This window comes from Mesocricetus auratus, unplaced genomic scaffold, assembly GCF_017639785.1.
Source record: "Mesocricetus auratus isolate SY011 unplaced genomic scaffold, BCM_Maur_2.0 Super-Scaffold_100009, whole genome shotgun sequence".
Taxonomy (NCBI): Eukaryota; Metazoa; Chordata; class Mammalia; order Rodentia; family Cricetidae; genus Mesocricetus; species Mesocricetus auratus.
This window is the reverse complement of record NW_024429193.1, coordinates 61,154,977-61,177,217: the sequence shown is the minus strand read 5'-3', so window position 1 is coordinate 61,177,217 and position 22,241 is coordinate 61,154,977. Positions and strand designations below refer to the sequence as shown.

Sequence of the window (22,241 nt, the reverse complement as noted above, 5' to 3'; positions counted from 1 at the left end):
CAGTGAAAAGGAATTCCTAGACTATCTCTCCATTCCTGGGGTTCGGCCCTCACTGTTGGTCACTTAGCCGGACTTTCCGCAGTTGTGACCCTAGATCTTGGCATCTTGAGATGGCTTCTCCCTCTAGACAGCCCCCACTTGGGGGGTCAGCGCTGTTGCATGGGAGCCGCGCTCGTTCTTATGGAAGCCTGGTCCAATCATCGTGCTCCCCGGTGAGGGAGAGACGCTTGGAGCATCAGCTGGAGCCTGGAGACACCCTGGCTGGACTAGCACTCAAATACGGGGTGACGGTGAGTCTTCCCAGGGTTGGGGTATGATGATCCTTCAGGAGAGATTTAGTCCCCAGGAGAAAGTGGGTGGTCCGCTAAGCGGCCTTCCCTGACGTTATATTAACTATACTGTGACGTTATATTAACTATACTCTGACATTATATTAACTATACTGTGACGTTATATTAACTGTACTGTGACATTATATTAACTGTACTGTGACGTTATATTAACTGTACTGTGACATTATATTAACTATACTGTGACATTATATTAACTATACTGTGCTCTCTGCTTTGTCTTGTTTTCACTTCTCAATGTAGCGCTGGCTACACCGACAGACCTGCCCTGCTATCCCAGAGGGAGGAGCAGCTCCTTGGAGTGGGTTGGACTCAGGGGTGGGGTTATAGCCATTAACCTATTTGGACTTTGTGCCCCTATCAACGTGAGCCTTAAGAGGGATAACCAGTTTGATCAAGGTCAAATAACTTGAGTGTCAGAGTAAGGTTTCTGATCGGTCTGTCTGACTCTAAGTCCCCTCCTGTTAGCCACGCACAACGAAACTGAAAGCGGCTAAACATTTACACGCAGGGAGGGCTGCCTTTAGGGTCCCTGAAGTGCCTGTTCCTACATCTTCTTTCCTCTCCAGGGCTGTGCTTTCTTTCCTTCGAGGCACAACACAAGTGCCCTCTGCAGACATCGAGCTCTCCTGCTCACACCCAGGAGAAGTTTGATGGTCCTAAAATTAACGTTGTAGCCTTCCCCGCTATATCCTGCTTTAGCACTTACAAACAGATGTTGAATTTAGACAGATTTCCATGCTTGCTGCACTTAAAGCATTATAGTAACCCTTCCTGGAGGTAAAGCATAAAGGTATATTGGTGTGCTCATGTAGTTTAAATTCTCATCAGGAATAGAGAATAAAATGGTTATGTAGAAATATTCACAAGGGGTGGGAAATCAGGAACTATTAATTTTTGTTTGGAATCTGAGAGTGGGTATTAGTTGATTTGTGGGGGGAGGGTGGATTTTCTTTGTTCTTTTTTTGTTACTTTTTTTTTTTTTCTCGAGACAGGGTTTCTCTGTGGCTTTGGAGGCTGTCCTGGCACTAGCTCTTGTAGACCAGGCTGGCCTCGAACTCACAGAGATCCGCCTGCCTCTGCCTCCCAAGTGCTGGGATTAAAGGCGTGCGCCACCAACGCCTGGCACGTTTTGTTTTTTGAGACAGTATTTCTCTGTAGCTTTGGAGCCTGTCCTGGAACTCCTCTGTAGACAGGCTGGCCTCAAACTCACAGAGATCCACGTGCCTCTTGAGTGCTGGGATTAAAGGTGTGTGTTACCCTGATGGCAGGCTGGATTTTCTAGTCAGTATGTCAGTGTGTAGCCTAAATTGGCCTGGAACTTAAAGTGTTCTTGTGTCTTAGCTGAGGAGTTCGAGCAAGGCACTCAGGGCTCGGTTTTAGGAGTGCCGTCATATGGGCCTTGCAGACTTAGGAACTTTCCCCTCTGTGCTCCCTTCTGCAGATGTGTGAGCCCAGATGTTTATCTCCTTGTCTTCCTGCAGTCTAAAAACTCTTTAAGAGCAGAAAGAATTTCCTTTCAACTTTATGTCTCCAAATCCTGGCATAGTCTCAGTGACACCGAAGTTTAAAAGGTTTCTGAAAGCTGCCTGGTGTGGTGGCGCAGGCCTTTAGTCCCAGGACTCGGGCGGCAGAGGCAGGCGGATCTCTGTGAGTTCGAGGCCAGCCCAGTCTATAGAGTGAGTTTCAGGACAGGCTGTTACATAGAAAAACCCTGGGGGAGAGGGAGTGTTTGAAAGCCAGGCTTGGTGGCACAGACCTACGATCTCAGCCATTAGGATGCCTGGGCAGAGGGATTCCAGGCCAGGTACCCGCATAGCAAGACGGAGGGCACTGGTGAGCTGCGGTGTTGGACCGCAGGAGACAGAAAGCTAGGCACTTTGTGGTGGGCTAGTACAGAGCCATGGGGAGTTGCTAGCCAGCTAGAGCGTTAATCAGATTCCCTCTTCCAGATGTCAAGAGAAAGATGTGTGCACACGAAAGAGGAAGAGCACTTAGACTGAACAATCACCCCAGATGAGAACTATTCAGTGTGGTGTTAGTGGGCAAGCATATGAGAACATGTGAGATTTTATGTTTATTAATTGTTGGAGGTCTGCTAGGGACCTAACCTAGGACTTTGCACACGCTAGGCAAGCACTGTACCATGGTGCTGCAACTATAGCCCCATTCAGATTGATTTATTTTATTATTAGGTAGGGTCTCACTATGTAGCTTCCTTAGCTCCACACTCAGAGATCTGCCTGCCTCTGCTTTCCAAGTGCTGAGATTAAAGATGTGCACGCCTTTGAGCCCAGTCCTCTGGAGGTTGAGGCAGAAGGATCTCTGAGTTCGAAGCCAGCCTGGTCTATACCCCAAGTTCTAGAACAGCCAGAACCACACAGAGAAACCCGGTCTCAAAAAACCAGAGGAGGAAAATATGTTCTACCATACCCAGCTCAGGTTTATTGTTGTAAGTTTACTTTTAGTGTCTTGCTCTCATTTATGTCTGTGTGCCATGGGTTGCTTGGTGCATCGGGTCACCAGGAACCAGAGTTACAGATGGCTGTGAGCCGCTGTGTGGGTGCTGGGAATTGCAGAAGCAATGAGTGCTCTTAACCACTAAGCCAGGTCTCCAGCCCCACAGCTTTAATTATTAAGACTTTAAACACTGGTAGCTTGTTTTGTTTTGTTTGAGACAAAGTCTCATGGAACCCAAGCTAGCCTCAATCTCGTTTAACCAAAAAATGGCCTTGAACTCAAGATCTTCCTGCGTCTCCCTCCAGAGGACTGGGACTACATGCTTATGCCACTACTCCTGTTTTGGTAGCTTCTAAATAAATGAAAGGGTGTAGGTTGTTTTTCTTTTTGTTTTCTTTTTTGTTTGTTTGTTTGTTTGTTTTTGTTGTTCGAGATAGGGTTTCTCTGTGGCTTTGGAGGCTGTCCTGGAACTAGCTCTTGTAGACCAGGCTGGTCTCGAACTCTCAGAGATCCGCCTGCCTCTGCCTCCCGAGTGCTGGGATTAAAGGCGTGCGCCACCAATGCCAGGCTTTTTTCTTTTTGTTTTCTGACTCAATAATTTTTAAAAATGTGAAGGTGACCTAAGAATAGAAAACATGAAAACTATAAAACAAGATTAATGTCAGCCCTTTATCGTTTAGCTAGTTTGTTACGGAGTCAAATAAAATTGTACAAATACTTAAAAAGTTTGAGTTGATGGCCTAGGAAAACGGCTCAGTTGGTAAACAACCGTAAATCATGGCGCAGCAGCCTCTGGGTCCCACTCAAATGCACGTGCCCCCCCCACACACACCTACAGTACAGTCTTTAAGATCCTGAGCCAGGCTTGTTTTGAAATTAGCCTGGCCTACACAGTAAAAAAGAAGATAAAAGGCTTGAGTGCTGTCTAAGATTGGTGGATTTTACTGGCAGTCATTAATTTTGGGTGTTTTTTTTTTTTTGAAGATGGAACAGATTAAGCGTACAAATCGCCTTTATACTAACGACTCCATCTTCCTGAAGAAAACGCTCTACATCCCCATCCTGACAGAGCCCAGAGACCTATTTAATGGCTTGGATTCTGAGGAGGAAGATGATGGGGAGGAAGGGGTACAAGCAAGTAGGGATGGCGTTGGTTCACATTCATCGAAGAAGAGTCAAGAGCCAGGTTCAGGCCGCGCCAACGGCGAAGCCCTTCCGCCTCACCAGGGAACCTCCACACCCACGCATGACCTTTCTGCCTCCGATTTCCTTAAGAAACTCGACTCACAGATCAGCTTGTCCAAGAAGGCTGCTGCCCAGAAGCTGAGGAAAGGGGAAAGTGGGTGAGTCTCCAGCTGTCCCTGTCAGTCCTCACACAGACCCCTTCTTGTATCGAATCACAAACTGAGGAGTAACCAAGGTGCCTGAGGAAGCCAGAGGATACCTTTCTCCCCGTATTTCCCAAGACCCTGGGCAGAGCCGGTGGCACCAGAACGGGGGAGGCAGTGGGAAAATAGGTTCGGTGGAGTCCGTGTCCTCACGGGTCTCGCTACCTGCAGCAGGGTTAGGACAAGCAGTTTCCCGGAAGACACTGAGACTCCGCCACCTCTCAAAACAAAGGAAGGCAGTCCCCTGCACCTTCCCACGTGGTCCATGCCCAGGTGCTTGGCTCACTGCGCTCTCCTCCTTTGCTTGCCTGCAGGTTACCTGAGGAGGGTGCAGAGCTCCACCTCAGCTCCCCTAGGATGCAGCAGCGAGCAGTCCTCGGTCCCGTGCCACTGACCCGGACCTCTCGGACCCAGACATTGCGGGATCAGGAAGATGAAATCTTCAAACTCTGATCAGTTTCCAGAGCTGATGAGATGCAGGATGCTGAAGGAGCAGCTGAGGGGAGAGGGGCCTGAGCTGAGGCTCGAGCAGAGCTTCCCAGACTGCCTCCCTCCTCTCCAGACATCTTGCCCAGCCTTTTGGTCAAGACTTCCTCAGCTGGGGACACTTTCTGGCAAGAGCAGGGCATGGGAACAGAGCTCTTCCCAGTTCTGAATCTAGAGTTGTCCTTTAGATTCAAAGGCTCCTTTACACCCTTGCTGTCCCTTTCACCATTTCAGGGTTAGAGCAGGACAGCAGAGCCCCCCCCCGTTTCTAATGATGTTACCTAATTTATTTGGTGCTATATTGAAGTAATATTTATTTGCTAGATCTAACTCCTTCCTCCTCTTAACTGAGAAACGTGATTTCTGTATCACTGAAGAGATGGGAACCCAGGGTGGTGAGTGGGGCTGGCTGCCTGTCTTTCCCACCTCCCTAGCCGAGCATGTTACAGAGGCCAGGAGAGTCAGGGAAACCCACCCACTGTCTTTTCCCGCTCTCAAGGTAAAGGATAGGGCTCGGTCATAGCTGAGCAGTCCCTGTAACTCTCTACAGCCCTTGGCTCTGAGAAGAAGCCATGGGGTAGGGCACTGACTGAGCCCTGCAGTCCTCACTTCCCCCTTCTTCCACTCTTCTGCTTGGCCTGTGGTGGGGTTCAGAGGAGGCAGCTGTGGAACAGGCCCCCAGCCTGCCTATGCCTTGTTCCTCATGGCATATTTATCTGTAATCTGTAGCCCCGATCTGCCATACAGTGGTGTCTTTTGTCCCTTAAGCTGAAGAAAGCATGGCAGCTCAGTACTACTGGGAGTCTCCCAACTCCTGTTCAGGAATGGGGAACGACGAGATGAGTGTTGTTTCTAGACCCTTCTATGTTGTCAAGTCTGAGTACGGAGCTAGAGATTAAACAGTGAGCCCTGTGCATGTTTTAGTGGTTTTATTTCCAGCCCCCCAGCTCCTAGAAACTCTGGAACACAGACTCTGCTGTGTGTCCAAGTGCTGCCTCTAGCTCTAGGAGATCTAGGAGGACTTTGATGGTCACCCTCCTGCCTCTGGCCCTCAGTGCCCCTGTCCTTGGGTTTGGGGCAGTTCTCCTGGGAGAAGCAGATCCGAGTTTCACTTCATCTTCCTCAATCAGCTGTTTCCTTTGCTGACCCTGGATGGGAGAGCCGCCTCACTGAGCTTAGCATAGCTGTGCTCCCAGCACTTTGTGGGTGGGGGTTGCCTTGGAGTCAGCAACACTCTTGGGAGAGAATGCAGCTGGGGGATTGACAAGCATTTGTGCAGGGTTAGAAAGCCCAGTCAGTCATTTTGCCAAAGTCCAATGTGCGGGGCTCTGGGGCGTCAGAGCTTCCCCTCATCGAGCAACTTCCGGAGCCCATCACAAATCTTGCCAAGGTGCTGAGTGAAGTCGGGCCCATAGAGGGCAGCCAGCAGGTCAGGGTCAGAGTAGTGATCAAACACGTGTCTGATGCGGTCATGTGACTTGGGTGTGAGGTGGTGCTCCACCAGCTCCAAAAGAATGTCCCGGCACTCAACCAGCAGGCCGGCTAGCACAGCAGCCTCGAAGGTGAAGTCCACCTCCCCAAAGCTAAGTGCGGTCATCGCCCCCTGCCGCAGCTTCTGGCGAAACCGAGTAGCCAGAGCCAGCTCCCCAGGACCAAAGCAGCCGCTGCGGTGCAGCACAGCCACCTTGACCGCCACCTTGATCAGGTCTTTGATCACCCGCTGTGCCTTGGGCCGGCTGTGCGTGTACTCTTTGGACACCCGGTAAAGCTCGTCTAACACCTCACTGCTGGTCTCGTCGATAAAGAGATGGGCCACGGACCGACCAGCCATTTTACTCAGTAGCTTCTTCTCTGCTTGTAGTGCCAGACTCTTTGAACTGAAGGACTCCATGGTACTTGGGGTGGGTGTGTGGTCAGTCACTGGCAGAGGCCACCGGCTTCCTTAGAGAGAGAGAGAAATGGCTTTTCCCCATTTTCATGCTTTGGCTGCGTGTCCTCCCTTTCCCCTGGGCCCCCTCCATCGTGTAAGCCTTGCTTCTGCTTTTTCCCTTTATCGCTGCAAACTAAGACGTGTGTCTCCAAAACAGCACAGAGGAGCAGGGAGAGCCTTGGCTGGAGGAGCCTGGGTATAACTGGAGTCTTAGAGCAAGAGACTCCTGCCAGGATGGAGAGCCTAGAACCATTTGACAGGGATCACACAGATACCAGTTTTGGACACTTAACTGTAGTATATTCATTCATAGGTGTTGCCCTCGTGCGACGATGCTAGAGATCAAAAGCCCATGTCAGTTGGAGTACCACATAGCCTTAGAAGTGAGAGACAGATGGGCCTCCAGAATCCTAATAAGAACATTTGGCACTGGGAAGTGGTGGCGCACACCTTTAATCCCACCACCTGGGAGGCAGAGGCAGGCAGATCTCTGTGAGTTCAAGACCAGCCTGGTCTACAGAGCGAGTTAGGACAGCCAGAGCTACACAGAGAAACCTTGTCTTGAAACAAACAAACAAACAAATAAATAAATAGCACTTGGCATTTTCAGAGGCCTACTGTGTGCCAAGTGCTTAATATGACCTCCCTCAGTTTTCCAACTCCAAAAGGGCAATAGTCATATTTTACAATGAGAAATCTCCAGGAAAAGAGAACTTTTTTGTTGTTGTTTTTAAGACAGGGTTTCTTTGTGTAATCCTGACTGTCCTGGAACTCAGTAGAACAGGCTGGCCTCTGCTGCCCAAGTGCTGGCATTCAAGGTGTGTGCCACCACCGTCCAGCAAGACTGAGAGAATTAAGCTACATGTCTTAGTAAATGTTAGTAAATGATAAAAACAGGCTTCAGGGGGCTGGAGAGGTGACTTGACTCACACTCAGAGACAACTCACCATCGCATATAACCCCAGCCTCAGGGGGATCCAACACCTCTGGCTTCCACAGCCACACCACACACACACACACACACACACACACACACACACACACACACACACACACACTTTAAAATAAAAACAAATTGTAAAAAAAAAAAAAAAAGGCTACAAGTTAGATAATCCCCCCAAGCCCCTTTCTAACAAGGAGTTGTGCCGATGAGGTCTCAGCCCTCTGAGGAAGCCGGGGACAGCCGGATGGGGTCTGAGCCGAGGTCCTCCTGGTGGTATATCCTGTGCCCGGGCCCTCGCCATGGTCCCCCACGAAACTTCTTCTGCTTGTTTTGCTTCTTACTTCCCCCTCCCCTGCTCTGCAGGATGTGGCTGTGACCGCAATGAGGAGCAACCTCACCCTGTCCCCCAAATGAAAAGGGAGTCTGAGAAGGCGGAGGGAGGATAGCCAGGGGGGTCTGAGGAGGCGGAGGGAGGATAGCCAGGGGCTTTCTCCCCCAGCTGAATCACTCCACTAGGAACCTGCAGCCTGGATTTGTTACTGGCTCGCCCTGGGCTTGGTTGGACTGTCCTCTACAGTGGGGGTGGTCGCTCCATCGGAGCCTGCCTTCCTGGCTCTCCATCGCCCCTGGTACCATCCCCAGACAGGTTCCCAGGCCTCTCGAGTTCTGTCACTTGCCTTCTTCTTCTAGTCTCCGTGTCACCCCATGGACCTCTAGCTAGCTAAGCTTCCACTTTGTGTGACTGTCCTGCCTTGTCCCACCACACACCTCTAAAGCTCTGTCACACGCCAGTGCGTACCTCCATCCCTGGGCTCTACACTCCGCTCCGTGCTCATCCCAAGCCACAGGGCTTTTCCAGCTATGCCTTGCCCCTCCGCTAACATGGCTCTTGTGGGGACCCAAGAATTCTACAAGTGAGAGTTTCACAATAGGAAAAGAGAAGTAAGGGTAAATGGGCAGGACTATCCCGTCACTGTCACCCCAATCCTGCCCTTCTGTCAAGCCAGTCACTCACCTGCTGGGTGCTGGGTGCTGGGTGCTGGGTGCCAGTCTTCCCTTGGATGTTCCTGAGAGCTAACAGAATGGAGAAGCTCCTAAGTAAGAGGCCCTTTGGTCTAGCCCCACCCCAAGCCCCGCCTACCTACTCTCAACCTCCGGTTCATCACCACTGTCACCAAGAAGGCCTCTGCCCTAAGAGCAGCCTAGAAATAAGACAAAGGTCAAAAGGAATGGAGCTCGGTAGGAAGCACCATCTCTGAGGTGGGAAGGACTGACCACACCCCCCACTTAAACTGTCCTCTTCTTTCTTGCTGCCTAATATTCTTGTGGTACCCAGAAAGATGCAGAGTCCAGATTTTAATGCGGCGGTGGGTGAGGGAGTACTGAAGATCAGTGGTGCAGTAGAACAGCATTATCTCAAGCATCTTCTGGTCCGGGCAGGTAAGCTTGGCACTGTCCTGGCTGTCAGTACTGGCCGCAGGCAGGTGCCAATCCCACTTAAGGCTGCTGAGCTATATGTGACCAGCAGGTGTCAGCATCAAACTGAAATGCTAGAGGACCAGGTACAGAGCACAGCAGCTGTTAGATGGTTTAGGAAATAAGGGCAGTCCAGTCTCCATTGAGGCAAAAGTATCTGCTAAGCAGTGGGCCAGGCAGTAGTGGCACAGGCCTTTAATCCCTGCACTGGGGAAGCAAAGGCAGGGGATCTCTGTGAGTTTGAGGACAGCCTAATCTACAGAGGTAGTTCTAGGACAGCTAAGGCAAAGAAACTCTGTCTTATTTAAAGGTACATGCCTTTAATCTCAGCAGCACTCAGGAGACAGTGACAGGTGGATCTCTGAGTTCCAGGCCAGCCTGGTCTACAGAGTGAGTTACAGGTCAGCCAGTGTTGCACAGTGAGATCCTGTCGTGAAAATAACTACCTATAACTCCAGCTCCAGGGGTTCTAATGCTTTCTTCTGGCAGAGTCACTTGCATGCACACGATCTCAAACATAAATTTGGGCATACACAGACACACAAATCTTTTATACTTGTTAAATTTTATTTATTTATATAGTTAGTTTTGGGTTTTTTGAGATAAGGTCTCTCTGTGTAGTCCTGGCAGTTTTGGAACTTGTTCTGTAGACCAACCTGGCCTTGAACTCACAAAGAGTTGTCTGCCGAGTGCGTGCTGGGATTAAAGACACACACCATCACTGCCCCACAAACCTGTTTTGTCACAGCACCAGGACCACCAGCCCAGGTGCTCACAATGAGCTGGGCCCTCTCACATCAACCATCAACCAAAACCTGCACCATATCTGGGTGTGGTGGCACATGCCTTTAGACCCAGCACTGGAGAGGCAGAGGAGCTCTGTGAGTTCAAGGCCAGTGTGGTACACATAGTACGTTCTAGGTCAACCAGGGTTACATAATGATAGTGATAACTTATTTCAATTTTTTTTAAAGACAGGGTTTCTCGGGCTAGAGAGATGGCTCAGAGGTTAAGAGCACCGGCTGCTCTTCCAGAGGTCCTGAGTTCAATTCCCAGCATCCATAAGTGGCTCATGGCCATCCATAATGAGATCTGGTGCCCTGTTCTGGCATGTAAGCATACATGCAGACTGAACAGTGTATTCATAGTATGATGGGGAAGTCCTGTGTATATGTCAATAAAGCACTGTTGGCCAATAGGGAAGCAAGATAGGTGGGATTAGGAGTTGAGGAGGACTTTGGGTAGGAGAAACACAGGGAGTCAAGATGTAGCCCGCCAGAGAAATAAGATGTGCGGAACTTTGCTCCGGTAAGAGAAATACTTAGATTAACAATTATGGGGTAAATACTTAAGTTAGAGCTAGCCAGTAAGAAACAAGCAAGGCCAACAAGCTTCATAATTAATACAGTGTCTTGTGTGTTATTTGGGGACTACAACATGGCAGAGCCCAGGTGACTGGTGGTGAAAAACCAAAGCGGCTAGCAAAGAAAAGTCCTCTCTTTACAATAGTAAATAAATAAATAAATGAATAAATAAATAAAAAGTCTTTATGTTTTGTTTTGTTTTTGTTTTTCGAAACAGAGTTTCTCTGTGGCTTTTGAGGCTGTCTGGAACAAGCTCTTGTAGACCAGGCTGACCTCGAACTCACAGAGATCTGCCTGCCTCTGCCTCTGCCTCTGCCTCCTGAGTGCTGGGATTAAAGGCCTGTGCCGTTGCCGCCGCTGCCGCCGCCACCGCCACCACCACCACGCAATTAAATACATCTTTTTTAAAAAACGGAAAAAAAGCCGGGCGTTGGTGGCGCACGCCTTTAATCCCAGCACTCGGGAGGCAGAGGCAGGCGGATCTCTGTGAGTTCGAGGCCAGGCTGGACCGACAGCCTCCAAAACAGAGAAACCCTGTCTCGTAAAACCAAAAAAAAAAAAAAAAAAAAAAGGAAAAAAATGGGCTGGAGAGATGGCTCAGAGCACTGGCTGTTCTTCCAGAGGTCCTGAGTTTAATTCCCAGCAACCACATGGTGGCTCACAACCACCTGTAATGAGATCTGGTGCTCTCTTCTGGCCTGCAGGCAGACATGCATGCAGAATACTGTATATATAATAAATAAATCTTTGAGAGAGAGAGAGAGAGAGTTCCTGTGTAGCTCCTGGAACTCATTCTGTAGACCAGCCTGGCCTCAAAGTCAAAGATTTGCCGGTATCTGCCTTCCAACTGCTGGGATTAGAGGCATGTGCCACCACCCCTGGCCAAATTTTTTATTCCTAAATAACTAAAGTACATGGAAATTGAGACTTAGCCTATAAGATGTTTACTATTCCTGTGAATACCTGAGTTTGATCCATAGCACTTAGGTTAAAAACCCCAGGCAAGGCAGAGCACACTTGTAAGACCAGTGTAGGAGGTGGGGGGTTGGAGTGAGTGGGGGGTAAGTGGTGTCTCTCACTTGCTAACCAGCTAGTCAGTCTATAATGAGATAGATCTCATTACAGATGGTTGTGAGCCACCCTGTGGTTGCTGGGAATTGAACTCAGGTCTTCTGGAAGAGCATCCAGTGCTTTTTTTTTTTTTTGTTTTTTTGTTTTTTGTTTTTTCGAGACAGGGTTTCTCTGTGTTGTCTTGGAGCCTGTCCTGGAACTCGCTCGGTAGACCTGGCTGGCCTCGAACTCACAGAGATCCGCCTGCCTCTGCCTCCCAAGTGCTGGGATTAAAGGCATGCGCCACCACCAACGCCCAGCTGCATCCAGTGCTCTTAACCTCTGAGCCATCTCTCCAGCCCCCAACTTTCTTGCACTCGCCGTGTTGCTCTGTTGGCTTCCTCCAGTGTACACTGTGGGCTCTTCCTGCTGCCTCCTCTTCTGCACTAAGCCTTCACACTTCTGACCCCTCTGCCTAGAACTCTCTTTCCAACTCCCAGCTTGTCCCCCTCCCCTGCTCCAGTACTCCTACTCATCCTTCGGGTGTCAGTTCTGTTGTTGCTGAGACAAGCCCTCACTGGGTAGCCCTGGGTACCTGAACTGTCTGTAGATACTCATGCCTCGGCCTTCTGAGTGAATTCTGGGGCTACAGGGGTGTACCACAGCAGGCCAAATTTCTTATTCTTGTGTGGCTGTCCTTTGTTCTCTAAACTGCAGCAGACTGTGTTACAGAGGTCACCAGCAGTGCAGGCCTCCCCTGGTGGAGTGTGTGCGCCACTCCGTGTGAAGCAGTGTAGGGCCAGAGTGACGGTGGTGGGGGTCTCCCTTCCTCCATCTCTGCCTTATATTTTGAGACTGGGTCTTCTTCCTTTTTTACATATATACTCTTTTTTTTTTAAAGATTTTATTTATTTATTTATTAATATGTATACAATGTTCTGCCTGCATGCCAGAAGAGGGCACCAGATCTCATTACAGATGGTTGTGAGCCACCATATGGTTGCTGGGAATTGAACTCAGGACCTCTGGAAGAGCAGCCAGTGCTCTTAACCTCTGAGCCATCTCTCCAGCCCAAATATATACTCTTTTAAAAGATTTATTTACTTATTTATTATGTATACAGAGTTCTGCCTGCAGGTCAGAAGAGGGCACCAGACTTCATTACAGATGGTTGTAAGCCACCATGTGGTTGCTGGGAATTTAACTCAGAACCTCTGGAAGGACAGGCAGTGCTCTTAACTCCTAAGCCTTCTCTCCAGTCCCAAGACTGGGGCTTCTACTGAAGCTGCAGCTCACCTTTTTCGCTAGAATTGCTGGCCAGAGAGCTTCTGGAATCCTCAGGAACATCCCTGCCCCCCAGCACACATACCACTGTGACGTGTGACTTTTGGTGGGTTCAAGGGGTCCAAAAAAGTTCAGGTCTCCATGTCTGTGCAGCACGCACTTTCCCCATGCCTCCTCCCTGATCGTAATGTGTGACTTTATCAATTACTAGACGGTGAGCCTGTGAGGACATTTGCCCTACCCTCCTCATAAACACCTTCTGAAAGAGTAAGCTCAGAACACATGCGTCAGCGCTGGCAGCAAACTTGCTTAGTAAGCTTCTGGGCAGGTAAGCAGAGCCCAATCCCCGGAAACCATATAAAAACTTACATGACCCGCAGCCCCGTGGCACTGGAGTGGCGGAGACAGATCGCTGTGCTCACTGGGCTAGCTCCAGGACAGAGAGACCCTGTGCTATCAAATAAGGGGATCTAGACGTCTGCATGCACCGGCATGCACTTGCACACAGACGAACACACACAGAGAAGCAAGATGATAAGGAAGGGATGGTAGCAAGACAGCAGCTATGTCAAGTGATAATGTTTTTATAGGGAAGGCTTCATTGTTTTGCTGTTGTTTTGTTTTGCTTTTTGAGACAGGGCTTCTCTGTGTAGCCCTCACTGGATCTTGATCTGAAGACCAGGCTGGCCTTGAACTCACGGAGATCCAGCTGCCTCTTCCTCCCAAGTGCACGACCATGTCTGGCTTTTTTTTTTTTTTTAGATGATGTCTCGCTGTGGAGACTGGCTGGCCCTGAACTTGCAGAGATCTCCATCTTTGTCTCCAGAGTGCTGAGGTTTTGGTGTGCACCACCACCACTCTGTCCCAGATTCCTCCCTTGTTTATTACGCTTTTGGGAAATTTACCCAGGTCTGTGTGTGCTAGGCAAATGGTCTTCCACTGAGCTGTATCTTGCGCTCCTCGTTTAATGCATACCCAGTTCTAGTAATAGGTGAACCAGCACACAATTAGCGGTAAAGTTAAAACGTAACCAGGGGTTTTCAGAAACAGAGCAGGTTGGAGAGATGGGTCAGCAGTTAGGAACCCTGGCTGTTCTCCCACAGGGTTCAGTTCCCAGAACTGTAGCCCACAGGCTTCTGTAACTCCAGTTCCAGGGGAGCGGGCTATGCCCTCTTCTGGTCTCTGAGGGCACCAGGAATGTATGTGGTACACAGATACGCATCCAGACAAAACACCCAAATACATAGAATCAATAAATAAATGAGGGCTGGAGAGATGGCCCAGAGGTTAGGAGCACTGGCTGCTCTTCCAGAGGTCTTGAGTTCAATTCCCAGCAAACATATGATGGCTCACAACCATCTGTAAGGAGATCTGGTGCCCTCTTCTGGTCTGCAGGCAGACATTGTAGGCAGAAAACTTTATAAAAAAAGAAAAAGCTGGATGGTGGTGGCACACACCTTAACTCCAGCACTCAGGAGGTAGAGGCAGACAGAGTTCTTGAGCTCAAGGCCAGCCCCCTTTATAGAGTGTACTAAAGGACCAAAGAGAAAAGGTCATGAAAAGGAAAACTAAGGTTTTGGGCCCTTACAAGAGGAACAAATGGTATTAACTGTAGCTATCCTAGGCTTTTGGGTCCTTGCTGTGTTCCTGGGTGATTCTATGCTACCCCGAGTAAATTAAACAAGCATAGCGATGTATGCCTCTGGTAGCAGCACTTTGGCCGTAAGGAAAGAAAGATTAGCTGTCTTAGCTACGTAGTGTGTTTCAGGCAGCCTGAGCTGCTTCAGACCACAACAGAAGTCTAAGCACGTGGCTCAGTTCATGTCTATAACCCCGAGCACTGTGGTTGTCACATCCTGCAGTGCCAGCACTCAGGAGACTGAGGCAGGAGATTGCTGAGAGGACTAACCGGGGCTATGGAGCAAAACCCTCTCCAAATCTAAACTTACACACATACATGCATACAAAGAAGTTTTTAAAGGTTAAATGATGCCTGGTGTGGAGGCACCCACCACTAACTCTAACCTTCCGGAGGCAGAAGCGGGTTGATTTCTGTGAGGTTAAGGCCAGCCTGTTCTACTCAGAGAGTCCAAAGTCAGGTGGGGTTCATAGTAAGATCCTGTCTCAAAAACAAAACAAAGTTAAATGATATCTTTTTGTTTTTATTTTTCGTTGTTGCATTTCAAGGCAGGGTTTCACTGTGCAGCACTGGCTGCCCTGGAACTTGCTCTGTAGACCAGGCTGGCCTCAAACTCACAGAGATCTGCCTGCCTCTGCTTTCCAAGTGCTGGAATTAAAGGTGTGTGTCACCACCACCACCACCACCACATAGCTTGTTTTAAAAAAATTTTTAAAGATTTATTTATTTATCACATATACACTGGTCTGCCTACATGCCAGAAGAGGGCACCAGATTGAATTGTAGATGGTTGTGAGCTACCATGTGGTCTCTGGGAATTGAACTCAGGACATCTAGAAGAGCAGTCAGTGCTCTTAACCTCTGAGCCATCTCTCCATTCCTGTTTTAAAAAATTTTTTTTTGGTTTTTACAAGACAGGGTTTCTCTGTATTGCTTTGGAGGCTATCGGTCCAGCCCAGCCTCGAACTCACAGAGATCCACCTGTCTCTGCCTCCCGAGTGCTGGGATTAAAGGCGTGCGCCACCACCGCCCGGCTGTTTTAAAATTTTTAAAGTCAAAGAATTTATTAAATATGCTGCAAGAGGGAGAAACAATAACTAGAGTCCAGCCGGGCGTTGGTGGCGCACGCCTTTAATCCCAGCCCTCGGGAGGCAGAGGCAGGCGGATCTCTGTGAGTTTGAAGCCAGCCTGGTCTACAAAGTGAGTTCCAGGACAGCCTCCAAAGCTACAGAGAAACCCTGTCTCGAAAAACCAAAAAAAAATAAAAATAAAAAAATAACTAGAGTCCATCATTTGATTTGTTTGTTGGTATGCAGCTCAGGCTTAAACTCAGGGCTTACCATATACTAAGTCTGACAGCCATCACTGGCTTGTCCTTAGCCCAGCCGAGTTCAGCGCGGGGAAGAGCAGCCTCTGCCAGTCAGGCAGGGACTCAGCCTCCTGAAGCTGGAGCCAGTGCGTGGCCTGTGATCCACCCCACCCCACCTTGCTCCTTCTCATCGTTGATGCTCTTACTTATTCCTCTACTTATTGCCTGCAGACATTAGAGCCAAATGCTAGGGTTAGGAAGACAAAAGACAGGGTTCCTGCCGCATGTGGAGCCTCACATATGTAAGCACCCTGGAGGCTGAGGGACGCTCTGTGAATAGAAGATCAGTGTGGCCACGTAGTGACAAATAGTGACATAGTGAGTCCCAGGCCAGCAGGATGGGACGGTGAAACCCTGGTTGTTATTTACTCAAACTGTTCACTTTATTGTATTTCTCTGTATTGGCCTTTTCGATAGAATTTATTTGCCAGAAGTATAACTCGTCATACTCCTGCTGGGCACGGTTCTTCGCTGGTTCTGAGTTTGGCTCCCGGGAAGCCTGTCCTGTGCTCCAGTCTGTTATGCTCAAACCTGGCCTACCCAGTACCACAGAGAAGTCCAGGCCCTAGATCCTAATGCCTGAGTGGTAGCTGACACCTAGGTCGGTGTGTTCCTGGACTCCACACCTGTTTCCAGCATCTGGGAAGTTACCTTTTCAAAGTCAGTCCCGTCAGAGCTTTTCCAGGATTTCATCAGCCCTGGGCCCTCATACAGTGAGAGCAGTCTTTCGTTTCTCCTGATGCCAAAGAACCTGCTGGTGTCTTTAGCTTTGGAAAATAGAGGTGCCTGGCCTTGGCTGCCCAGGTCTCTCTGTCTCTGCTCTTCCCCACACAGACGTTGAGGCAAAGCTTGTGGATACCAGGTTCCCCTTTTCAACCCGATCCTGTGCTGTGATAGAGAATATAAGAGCAAACTCCCCCCTTTTTTTCATTTAGTGTTTTTGTTTTCTTGTTTTGCTTTTTTTTTTTTAAGACAGTCTCACTAGGTAGCCTTCACTGGCCTAGAACTCACTATGTATACCAGGCTGGTTTTGAACTCACAGAGATCTGCCTGCCTCTGTCTCCTGAGTGCTGGGATTAAAAGGTTTGTGCCAACACACCTGGCTAATATCAGTTTTAGACTGAGTGATGAGCACATAATCAAAACTAAAATAGACATAGTCGACAAATCATTGTGTAAGTGGGACTTAGGTTCAGCAGAAAGTTGACCTGAATTTCTTGATGAGCAGTGCACCGTTAGTCTTTGTGACGGGGTGGGGATTATCTCCGTTAGAGAGAATGCACAGGAAGAGAGGATTCCCCAGAGATGTGACCTTAGAGACCACCCACACTCGAGGAGAGGCTGAGGAAGCCATTCGCACATTTGAGAAATATTCATTAAGCCGCTTGTCTCTATCAAGAGAAAAAGAACCATCTGAGGTCAAAGAGAAGATTTCAAGGAAGGAGAGAGAGGTCGCTGGGGTCAAATGCCATACTGGGGACAAAAGGATAAAGGCTGAAGAGCTGGCTGTTCAGGGCTGACTGTGACCAGGGGGTCACTGGCAGCCTTGAAAACAACAATCTCCCTGGACTGGAGGAAGCAAAAAGAAAAATGATTCAGGGTTAATGAGAATTCAGAAAGTAATCCCGCAATGATTTATGACTCTAGAAGTCACACACTAAATGCTGATATGGACCAAGAGAAAGTTTGGAATTTTGGTTCTGTTTTGGTTTTGATACGACCTCAAGCTCAGGGTTCTCCTGTGTGGGAATTATGGACATGTGCTGCTGTGGCCATGTGAAATCTTACTGCCTTGTATTTGACATTAGTTTTGGGCAGCAGCACTTCAGTCCTGGTTCATTCCACATAGGACGTCACATTGCAGCCCAGGCTGCCCCTAAACACTGTCTACCTCTGCCTCCTAAACACTGATTACAGGAAGGAGCTACAATTCCCTGCTTTGAACTTGTTGTTCATACTGGTCTCAAGTTGCCCAGGCTAGTCCTGCGTTCCTGATTCTCCTGCCTCTACCTCCAAAACGCTAGCAAGCGTCAAAACCTATGAGACATACTGGCACACACACACATTAAAGGAAAGATGTCAGCGGAAAAGAAAAGCCATTTGTGGTGGCACACGGTACACAGACATGCATACATGCAAAACATTCACGTAAGATAAATCTAAAAAATAAATAAAGGAAAGAAGCACTTGGATGGTGGCATAAGTCTATAATCCCCACTTTAGTGTTCTTCTGTGATTTTGCTTTTACTCTTTTGGCTTTTTTGGGGGACCATCCAACACGTTCACAGACACAATTCTAAAACGTAGGAAAGATGGCTAGTGTCTGCTGGGTGCTGGTTCTGTGCCAGCTAGGACTGGTGGACAAAGCAGACATTCTGCGTGGAGTGTTGGATAGAATGGACTGAGGAGGCTGGGACGTGGCGGCACTGGCCTAGAGTTACGGCCACTTGGAGGCGTGATGTGGGAGGGTGGAAGTTTCAAGGTCAATCTGGACCAGCAGCCAGCCTGCAAAATTCATTAAGACCTTGTTTGACAATACGGGGGGGGGGGGGGGCTGGGATATAGGTTAAAGCTGCCCAGAGGCGGTGGCACACACCTTTAATCCTAACAGTCAGGAGGCAGAGGCAGGTGGATCTGTGTGAGTTCAGGACCAGTCTGGTGTACAAGGGCTAGTTCCAGGACAGCTTCCAAAGCCACAGAGAAACCCTGTCTCGAAAAACCAAAAAAAAAAAAAAAGTTATTCCCTTACTGAGGAACATAAGCATGCGCCACTCCCTCAAACTGCTTCGCCCAGCCCACCGTGGGGACCGTCCTCTAACCAGGCTCCTACTTCCTTTCTCCTGCTCAGAGCCCGTGTCTTTTGCACACACCAGCCTTACATGACCTTTTGCTGTCCGCACTTCAGACTGCGTATTTACCAAGTAAAAGCTTTTGCTTAAACATTGCCTCTTAGGAACATTTTCTCCTTCCTTCGGGCTGACTCCCATCAAAGTTTTCTGTCCCTCAAGATAAAATGTCTACGACAAGCTGGGAGTAAAAATCAGTGTTAGAATGTTTACTCAGTGTATTATCAAGGACTTGGGTTTCTTTCCCAGCACTGAAAAAAAAAAAAGCAACTAAAATGTATCTAATACTTGTCTTTGCAAACACTAAGAAGTGTGTAGGCTGACCTTGAACCCCTGTGCGGGACTCCATCTGCAGAATATGAGTTCCAGAGAGTACTGCCACAGCAGGCTTTGGTATTGCTTTTACATTTTTTGAAATTAATTTTTATTTTATGTGTATGAGTTTTATTTTGTTTTGTTGATTGATTTTGAGATGGGCTTGCTCATTTCTCTATGTAACCCTTGCTGTCTTGGACCTCATGTAGACTAGGTGGGTCTCAAACTCACAGAGACCCTTCTGCCTCTGCCTCCTCAATGCTGGGATTCAAGGTGTGTGCCACCACATCCCGTATGCAACAGAGTTTTGCCTGGATGTATGTAGTGCGGTGCCCAAGAAGACCGGAAGAAGATGGATGATTGTGAGCCACCGTAAGGGTGCTGGAACCTGAGCCTGGGTCCTCTGAAGGATCAACCACTTAGCCAGCACTCCAGCTCTGGTATTGCTTTTTTAATCACTTGGTAAATGTAGTTCTTGTTTTAACTCAAATACATAGATAACATTGAGCCTCTGATCCTTCAGCCTCCAGTAAACAAGTGCTGGCATACAGTGTAGGCTACTAACACAACACTTGGTTTACCCTGTGCTGGGAACTGAATCCTTTGTGGAGATACCTACCAACTTAGACATGGTGGTCATTATCTTTCTTATAAAAGTTTTATTACAGCTGGGCATGGTAGCACATGCCTTTAATCCCAGCACTCATGAGGCAGGGACAGGTGGATCTCTGAGTTTGAGGCCATCTTGGTCTATAGGTTAAATTCCAGGACAGCCAGGGTCACACAGAGAAACCCTGTCTCACCCCCTCCAAAAGAGTTGTATTATACTTTATTATTTAGTGTGAGAGAGAGAGAGAGAGAGAGTGTGTGTGTGTGTGTGTGTGTGTGTGTGTGTGTGAGAGAGAGAGAGAGAGAGAGAGAGAGATCGGCATAGCACATTGTGGCAGTCAGAGCTCAGCCTGCAGAAGTTGATTTTTTTTTCACCATGTGGATCCTAGGGACTGAACTCAGGTTGTAAGGCTTAGCAGCAGGTGCCTTCACCCACTGAGCCGTCTTTCCAGCCTATGTTAGTCATATTTTTAAAAACTGGGTAACATGCCACAGTAAGCTGTGCTTGAATTGTTTAATACTTATTGCATTGAATTAAGGTTTGATCTGTCTTAAAATCTGAAGACTGTGTTTTATTTTGCTTGTTTGTATGTTTTTTCAGTACAGGGTTTCTCGGTGTAGCTCTGGCCATCTTGGAACTCCTTCTGTTGATCAGGCTGGCCTTGAACTCACAGAGATCCACCTGCTTTGCCTTCCCAGTGCTGAGATTAAAGGCATGCAACACCACTGCCTGGCATGGAATTATGTTTTTTGTTTGTTTGTTTTTCCAGACAGAGTTTCTCTGTAGCTTTGGAGGCTGGGCCTGGAACTTACTTTGTAGACCAGGCTGGCCTCAAACTCAGAGACCACCTGCCTTTGCCTCCCAAGTGCTGAAATAAAGGCATACGCCACCACCCCTGGGCAGTTGGAATTATGTTTTAATCCATATTACTGACCTGTCCAGTAAGTACATATTTGAATATCCAAATCCCATGAGAAGCTAGGAAACAAGTTTATACATCTTTAAGACTTCTTTACAATCTTTAGAACATTCCCTAACTCTCTTTTTTTGTTTTTTTCGAGACAGGGTTTCTCTATATTGCTTTGGAGGTTATCCGGGAACTCGCTCTGTAGACCAGGTTGGCCTGGAACTCACAGAGATCCGCCTGCCTCTGCCTCCTGAGTGCTGGGATTAAAGGCATGCACCACCACCACCTGGCCCTAACTCGCTTTCTTTTGTTTTTCAAGGCAGAGTTTCTCTTTGTAGTCCTGGCTGTCCAGAAATCTCTAATTAGACCAGGCTGGCCTCCAACTCACAGAGACCCTCAAGTATCCTCTACCTCCTACGTGCGTGCTGAGATTAAAGGTGTGTCACTAGACCTAGCCCTAATTATTATTTTCTTTTTGTCGTTTTTACTTATGATCATTGTTTAGTGTGTGATGTGTGTGAGTGCTGTGGTATGTATGGAGGTCAGACAAGCAGGTTCTATCCTTTCACCATAGGTTCTGGGTATTGCGCTCTGGGCCTCAGGGTTTTGAAACAAGTGCTTTTATCCATTAAACCAATTTGCTGGCCTGTGTTCCCTAATTTTACTGTCTACTAAATCGCTTTGGCTCCAGGACCACTCAGCAGTTAATCATGTGAAGGTATTATTCCTTTCTCCTTCTGTTTATTTCACTGCTTCCACTGACCTTAAATCTCTTGAGTCTGTCTTGTCTCTCAGCGTCCATGTCTGTGTGGGAATCTTTTTCACTCAGGACACAGTCTAGTTGGCAATGTATTTATTCTGTTCAGTTAAGGCTGGTGTAGAAATTGGCAACTCCGTATTTTTTTCTCCAATCCATAGAACGAGCTATGGGTGCGACTGCCCACTCAGACAACACTATTTGAGAAGGCCAATGTCTCCCTGGCCACCTACATTCCTGGGAATCTGGAAAATATCTTTTGTCCCAGTCCCACGCAGGGAAAAATCTAAGCAGTATTGTCTGGAGTAGACTTGTTCTTCCTCTTCACTGACATGCCTCTAATCGAAGGCTCTTTATTGGGGTGTGGGGACAAGAAGCGGTTTTGCCGTTTGAAGGGGTGTCCAGAGGCCCTTTGACGAGATGGGACACACTAATCTGGCATCCGCGGGGTTAGGGAAGCTGGTTCCTTTCTCCCTGTCAGGTCTCTGTATTTTTCTAAATCAATTAGTCTCAGTCTCCCCCAGGCTTTGGGTTTTAGCCCTCCTACCTGTCTCTTTTGTCACCCAGCCGTCTCCTGACAGCCAACCCCCTGGCTTTCAGGCTCCTTAGTTCCTGGCATGGTGGCTCAAGGCCGACCCTTTCTGACTGTGGAGGTCGGCTGAGAGGAGATGATGGGCAGATGATAAACCGGAGGACACTTTTCGTTTCTCAGGCCTCCATCCCCAAACTACACGCAGGCCTTCTTATTGAGGTCAGGATGAACGTGAACCGGAGAAAGCATATGGGGATGCAAAAGAGACACGGGCAGAGGCTTAGCAAGGAGAAATGTGGAGTGACTACGGCGGGAGACTCCCTAGAGAGCAGGGTCGCCTAAGTCGCTGATGGAAGTGAGGATCGCGCAGGCTCTGACAGCCCAGCCCAGCTGAGGCCCCCTAGTTTCCTGTCTCCTCAGGTTGTCCTCCTTCCTGTCCGTGACATTTCTGCCCAGGGGCTCTTCTCTATCAGCCTGTCTCCGTCTGTGTGTGTCTCGTGTCTGCGTCTCAACGACTGTCCGTGGGTCTTTCCAT

General features: G+C 48.5%; 2 protein-coding genes and 1 long non-coding RNA gene across 7 annotated transcripts; 1 reads left to right on the top strand and 2 right to left on the bottom strand.

The window, feature by feature from the left end:
- Positions 1 to 95: 95 nt before the first annotated feature.
- Lysmd1 (LysM domain containing 1) lies at positions 96 to 5,596 on the top strand. Its single transcript, XM_005084283.4, has 3 exons — positions 96 to 290; positions 3,795 to 4,153; positions 4,513 to 5,596. Exons 1-3 carry the CDS (start codon positions 111 to 113, stop codon positions 4,649 to 4,651), a joined length of 678 nt encoding a protein of 225 aa, XP_005084340.1. The 5' UTR covers positions 96 to 110; the 3' UTR covers positions 4,652 to 5,596.
- Positions 3,881 to 4,646, bottom strand: LOC121142406. The gene is made up of 3 exons (XR_005879423.1): positions 4,518 to 4,646; positions 4,255 to 4,363; positions 3,881 to 4,133 (listed from the first exon to the last, which is right to left on the bottom strand). It is a non-coding gene; the product is annotated as an uncharacterized LOC121142406 (long non-coding RNA).
- Positions 5,597 to 5,598: 2 nt separating the features above from the next.
- Positions 5,599 to 21,199, bottom strand: Tnfaip8l2 (TNF alpha induced protein 8 like 2). Of its 5 annotated transcripts, none has more exons than XM_040752254.1 (2): positions 21,181 to 21,199; positions 5,599 to 6,625 (listed from the first exon to the last, which is right to left on the bottom strand). In XM_040752254.1, exon 2 carries the CDS (start codon positions 6,573 to 6,575, stop codon positions 6,021 to 6,023), a length of 555 nt encoding a protein of 184 aa, XP_040608188.1. In that variant the 5' UTR covers positions 6,576 to 6,625; positions 21,181 to 21,199; the 3' UTR covers positions 5,599 to 6,020. The 5 variants fall into 5 exon arrangements, with proteins under 5 accessions (XP_040608188.1, XP_012979271.1, XP_021091095.1 ...); XM_013123817.3 differs by lacking the exon at positions 21,181 to 21,199 and adding an exon at positions 8,573 to 8,658; XM_021235436.2 differs by lacking the exon at positions 21,181 to 21,199 and adding an exon at positions 8,582 to 8,646 and having other exon boundaries at positions 5,599 to 6,627.
- Positions 21,200 to 22,241: the final 1,042 nt, after the last annotated feature.